This window comes from Zonotrichia albicollis, chromosome 24 (assembly GCF_047830755.1).
Source record: "Zonotrichia albicollis isolate bZonAlb1 chromosome 24, bZonAlb1.hap1, whole genome shotgun sequence".
NCBI lineage: Eukaryota > Metazoa > Chordata > Aves > Passeriformes > Passerellidae > Zonotrichia > Zonotrichia albicollis.
In genome coordinates, this window is record NC_133842.1 from 9337602 (window position 1) to 9343966 (window position 6365).

A 6365-nucleotide genomic window follows, 5' to 3' on the forward strand; every position below is an offset into this window, starting at 1 on the left:
GACTTCACTGGGGCACAGGAAGCCTGTTTACCCTCTGGGCTCTCCAGTGTTCGGCCTGAGAGCAATGCTGAAGATAAAGCAGTAACTCGAAGGAGCAGAAATCCAAAATCAAAAATAAAGAAATTAAGCAAATTTCCTTCAAAACCAGAGAAATATTTTGAGGGGATTCCTAATAAAAGAGCATAGGATGGACTCAAGGAAACCTGTCCAAGCTTGTCAATGTCTTCTTTCAACAGTTCACTATGCCCAGAGTGAAGGAATGTCCAACAGCAGCTCCATTGGCCACTTCCTCCTGCTGGCATTGGCAGACACGTGGCAGCTGCAGCTCCTGCACTTCTGCCTCTTGCTGGGCATCTCCCTGGCTGCCCTCCTGGGCAACGGCCTCATCATCAGCGCCGTAGCCTGCAGCCACCACCTGCACACACCCATGTTCTTCTTCCTGCTCAACCTGGCCCTCTCTGACCTGGGCTGCATCTGCACCACTGTCCCCAAAGCCATGCACAATTCCCTCTGGGACACCAGGGACATCTCCTACACTGGATGTGCTGCACAGCTCTTTTTCTTTGTGATCTTCATCTCAGCAGAGCTTTCTCTCCTGACCATCATGTGCTACGACCGCTACGTGTCCATCTGCAAACCCCTGCACTACGGGACCCTCCTGGGCAGCAGAGCTTGTGCCCACATGGCAGCAGCTGCCTGGGCCACTGGCTTTGTCTATTCTCTGCTGCACACAGCCAATACATTTTCCCTGCCCCTGTGCCATGGCAATGCCCTGGGCCAGTTCTTCTGTGAAATCCCACAGATCCTCAAGCTCTCCTGCTCCAAATCACACCTCAGGGAACTTGGACTTCTTGCTGTTAGTGTTTGTTTAGCATTTGGTTGCTTTGTATTCATTGTTTTCTCCTATGTGCAGATCTTCAGGGCTGTGCTGAGGATCCCCTCTGAGCAGGGACGGCACAAAGCCTTTTCCACCTGCCTCCCTCACCTGGCCGTGGTCTCACTGTTCCTCAGCACTGGATCATTTGCTAACCTGAGACCTCCCTCCATGTCCTCCCCATCCCTGGATCTGACCCTGTCGGTTCTGTACTCGGTGGTGCCTCCAGCCCTGAACCCCCTCATCTACAGCCTGAGGAACCAGGAGCTCAAGGCTGCAGTGTGGACACTGATGACTGGATGCTTTCAGGAACATTAAACTGCTGATTAATTTCTGGAAAAAACTTTTAATAAAAGTCATCTTTAAAAGTTCTTTTGGGTTTGTTTACATTTGGTTTTTTAAATTTTTTTATACTGACCACAAAAAAATTCATTTCTTCTGACATTTCTCATTTTGTTTCTCTCCACCTTCCCTGTGCCCACACACTGTGTCAATGAGGGGCACAGGGAAGGTGGAGAGAAACAAAATGAGAAATGTCAGAAGAAATGAAATGAGGTGTCAGAAGAAATGCTGAGGTGTCAGCACTGCCCCAGCAGTGCCCATGGCCTGTCCCTGCTGCAGCCCTGGCACTGCCACCCCCGGGACTGTGCCCGGCCCCAAGAGCACTCAGGCCCTACAGCAACACCACGGGCGCCAAGGCAGCAAGGCAGGGCCATGGCAGCAGCACTGGCAACACCAAGTGCTGCTGCTGCTGGGCACAGCTGCTGTGCCAGCACTGATCTGCCCCCAGCTCACACAGGTGCCCCATCCTTGCAGGCACAGACACGGCAGCACCGGCTCAGCAGCCCCTGTTTGCATTGCACAGAGCAGGGGCAGCACCCCCATGCTGTTACTGTGGGGACATGAAGCTGAGGCAGCACAAATGCCATCAGCCCCTGGGACCAGCAAGGGCTGGGGAACACCAGGGAAACCACTCAGCTTTGTCCTGGCCTCTCCAGTCAGCCAGAAATTTTGTTCCCATCAGCTGGGAGTTTCCTGTCCCACTGCAGACGCTGTTGCTCAGAGCCAGGGCTGCCTGGCAGCCACCCCCAATATGCCCTGAGCATTTCCTTTGTGCCACCTTTGCTTTCTTTACTTCTCCTGATATAAATTTCATCCTATTGCCCAGCCCTGTTCCCTGCCCTGCCAACAGCCCATCCCTGTCTGCCCTTTCCTCTCCGGCCCCACTCCCCATTGCAGTTCCTGACTTGGCCCCATGGGAACGTCCCTTGGGCAGCAGGATCATCCTACAAGTGCTGCAGGAATTGCCTACAGGCTCCTGCAGTGCCTGGTGCTGCTCCCTTGCCAGAGGCACCCCAGGCCAGGGGGGCACATCTGGGCTGCTGTGCCTGGCTCTGGGGCTCCCTGTTCTGGGCAGTGAGGAGGAGCTGCAGAGGCTCTGCAGGACTGACAGGATGGGCTTTGGGGCGGGCAGGAGAAGCTGAGGGGCCTGGGCTGCTGGAGCTTCTGAAGAGGAGGCCCAGGGCTCATCCTGCCACTTCTCAAAGGGTGGTTTCAGAGAATCCCAGAATCAGCAAGGTTGGAAAAGATCTTGGAGATCATCAAGTCCAACCTGTGGCCTAACACTGCCTTGTCTCCCCTGAGCCTCCTCTTCTCCAGGATAAACAACCCCAGCTCTCTCAACCACTCCTAATAGGACTTGTGCTCCAGACCCCTCCCCAGCCTTGTTGCCCTTCTCTGGACACACTCCAGCCCCTCCATGTCCTTCCTAAATAGGAGGGCCCAGAATTGGGTACATCACTCGAGGTGCTGCCCAAGCAGTGCTGAGCATGTGGGAAGAATCCCTGCCCTGCTCCTGCTGGCCACACCTGATCCAGGCCAGGAGCCATTGGCCTTCTTGCCCACCTGGGCATACTGCTGGCTCATGTCCAGCCTGATGTCCATGAGTCCCTGCAGGTCCCTTTCTGCCTGGCAGCTGTCCAGCCCCTCTGTCCCCAGCCTGTAGAGCTGCTGGGGTTGTTGTGGCCAAACTGCAGGACCCGGCACTTGGACTTGTTAAACCTCACCTTGTTGGATTTGGACCCTGGATCCAGCCTGCCCAGGTCCCTCTGCAGAGCCCTCCTACCTCCAGCAGATCCACACTCACACCCAGCTTGGTGTTATCTGCAAATATGTTGATTTTGTATTCTTTTTCACACATGTGATAATCATTTCCCCAAAATCATTAACATATTTCCCCTCCCCTTAACCCATATGTTCTTCCATCCTGGGGGTCTCTGCTGGTCCCTGGTATTCGTGGATCCCAATTTTCCCGTGTGCCTTGCTGAGCCGGCAGGGCACTGAGGCTGCTGAACTTCCAGTTCCCCTTCTCACACAATGGGCACTGTGTGGTTTCCATAGACCTGAGGTTGTGGAGTACAAGCTCCAGTTGTCAGCTCAGTTGATGGAGACAATTTATCATCTGCTAACATGAGGTCACAGAGTGAGCTATGACATCACAGAGTGGATTCTGTGAGGTCATTGAGGAGCTATGGCATTATAGACAGCCTCTGTGATATCACAGATCTAGCTGTGACATCACAGAGCAGTGGTCTGTGACATCCCAGCAGGACTGTGTCAGGTCACTGGGTTGGTCACTCTGCCCCAGCTCCCCCTCACAGTTTCTCCCAGCAAGTCCAATGCCGTTCATGCCCAGCAGGATCCCTGTCCCCCGGGATCCCCCTGGCACACCTGGAGCCACAGCCTCCACCAAAGGATGTTCCACAGGATCCACGCCAGAGCCTGACATGGGGACAAGGGGCCAGGGCTGTGTGACCAGGACATTAAGGACGGGGATTATCCAGGTCACTGTGGCCTGGGTTGGGTTCCCCAGGGCAGGAAAGATGTCTGGCAGCTGGAGCAGGGTCTGGGAAGGGCCTCCAAGGTGGGGCTGGAGCCTCTAGGCTGTGAGCAGAGCCTGAGGGAGCTGGGCTGGTCCAGCCTGGAGCAGGGAAGGCTGAGGGGCTCCTCATCCCAGCCTTGCAGTGCCAGCCAGGAGGGGATGGAGAACACAGAGCCAGGCTCTTCACCGGGAGTCCTGGTGGAAGACAAAAGCCAATGGGTGGAAGGGGAAAGAGGGGAGATCAGCCAGGACAGGAGGAGATGAAATGAGTCAGGCTGGTTTCAGCAATTCCTCAAGACCAAAAGGACCTGACCTCCCTTCTCCATCCACCACTGAAAGCTTTGCAAATCAGGAACCGTTGGAGCTGTTTTGCCCCCACTCCAGGGTGAGCATCCTGGTACAAGAACTTAATTGTGTTTATATCTATCACAGAACCACGTTTTTCTGCGGAAATCACTTGTGGATGGCCGACTCACCAGATACTTCTGGGATGTTGCACATAGTTCAGGCAAGAGCATGATTGTTATTAAATTGTGTCCTTTTCAGCCATGGTCTGTTAGCCATGAAGAGAAACTTTCTGTGCCTCTGAGTCTCATCTCACCAGTTCCTGACCCCCAAAGGACACAAACCTGATGAGTTGTGGTTCCCACTCCAGTGGTGGCACTTGGACCTCCCTCTATAAGCAGAGCTCCCTTGTCCCAGAAAGTCCCTGACAATGCAGGGATGAAGGAAAAAGGACAGGTTGTGGGGATCAGGGGCAGGGCACAGCCAGGGATTTGGAGCCTGGTTGTGAGCCCAGGGCAGGACCCGGCCCTTGGCCTTGGTGAACCTCATTCAGCTGTCCTGGGGCCATGGATGGCTCCAGCCTGTCCAGATCCCTCTGCAGAGCTTCCTGCCCTCCAGCACAGCCACACTCCCACCCAGCTTGGGCTCACCTGGGAACTGACTGAGGGTGCCCTCGAGGGCCTCATCCAGATAAGCAATAAAGAGATTTCACTGACTGGGCCCCAATCCTGAGCCCTGGGGACATTCCTGGATGTGACTCCATTCCTCAGCTACTCTGAGTGCCAGGGTTGGATGAAGGAAGTGGTGGTGTGATAAATGAATATGATTCATGCCAACAATAGTAACTATATTGATATTTTAGAAAAAGTAATGGAGGAAAATTATATGTAATTAATGTCACAAAACAAATGTTCATGAAAAAATAGGATATAGGATGTAGTTTGAGATAAGTAAAGTCCCAAAACAGAATAGGCCCTGGAATTATTAGAGTAATCGGCTTGAAATGGACAAAATTGGGATGATTCCAGGTATCTATGAAATAATAAGGCTTTTTTTTTTTAACATAATGCTGGCTTCTATAACACAAGACTTGAGGAACATGTGCAACCTGTGGGCATGTTCAAAGAACAGTGACAATGAGGAGAAGCCTTCATCAGGTGCAACCACCAAAGGGCCAAAAGAGCCCTTAGGAACAGTGTGAGCATGTGCTGTGCAGTGTGCTGATGTAGATTTCAAGAATCGAAAATAGGAGGAAATTTACAGGAAAATATTTATGAATATGTATTAGCACACAGTATATAAGCTGTCTTTGGATTCCTTTGTTTCTCGTACATGAGGCAGGGTGAAAAGCCCTCCCTCTATCCTGATCAATTGGTTTTTCTTATGCTTCATCAGAACCACAGCCAAACTTTTTTGTATCTGCTTGATTATATTTAATAGTATTATTTTATATAAAATTACTGCTCAATTAAAATAGCTACTAAATTCAACTTTGTTGTTTATTGAATTATATAGAACTTCATTCATAACAGAGGGGAAGGGGTAGAGACAAAGTGTCATTGATTGTCAACCATAAAAGTCTTGATTTTCATATCTATTCAGACTACATGAGGAGGTGCTGGGGGTAAATATCAATTGGACATTGCTGATATCAATCTATAAACAGGAAAAGAAAACAGGACAAAACATTTCTCTCTGCATTGTTTGCAATACAAGATATTCACTTTGAATACATTTCTGAAATGTGTCTAACTAACCACAGAAGGTTGAAAACTTAGATTATTCCCATGGGCTTTTCTTATTTGGGTGTTTTGAACAAAATTTTATGAGCCTTTGTCACTGAATTCCTGAACTTAAGAGCTCAAGAAAGGAAAGGCCTCTGGAGTAATAAAATTCATCAGCAATGCCCAAGTAGCTGAGGATCCATCCCCATCAGAGCAGCAATGAACAGAAATGGGAACAGCTTTGTGGTTGCCCCAGCTTTGGCATGGACCCTGGGCCTGGAGCACGAGCAGCTCTTGAGGGCCCCAAGGCTGGGGCTCTTGTGCTGCCCTGGGCAGATGGGATGGCAGCAGGGGCTGCAGAGCTCTCAGCACCTCAGCCCGGGGGGAGCAGGGCAGCCAGGGAGCCTCCTTTGGCCTTGGCCAAGCACCATCCCCCATGGCTGGGGCTGAGTGCTGTGGCAGCTGCAGCTGCTGCTGTGCCCTTGCCAGGGGCTGAGGCCGTGGGGCAGTGCCCAGAGCAGCCTGGCCTGGGCAGAGCTGTGGGGCCAGAGCCAGCTGGGCTGGGCTGGGGTGAGGCCCTTGGTGCTGCCCAGAGCTCAGG

The 6365-nt window shown here is 52.0% G+C and overlaps 1 protein-coding gene across 1 annotated transcript; it reads left to right on the forward strand.

The window, feature by feature from the left end:
* Positions 1 to 259: 259 nt before the first annotated feature.
* On the forward strand, positions 260 to 1192 carry LOC141731612 (olfactory receptor 14I1-like). Its single transcript, XM_074558023.1, has one exon. The coding sequence runs from the start codon at positions 260 to 262 to the stop codon at positions 1190 to 1192; it is 933 nt and encodes a 310-aa protein (XP_074414124.1).
* The last annotated feature ends 5173 nt before the right edge of the window (positions 1193 to 6365 follow it).

Coding starts and splice junctions, on each gene's coding strand:
- LOC141731612 (XM_074558023.1), top strand. CDS start 260: ATGTCCAACAGCAGCTCCATTGGCCACTTCCTCCTGCTGGCATTGGCA.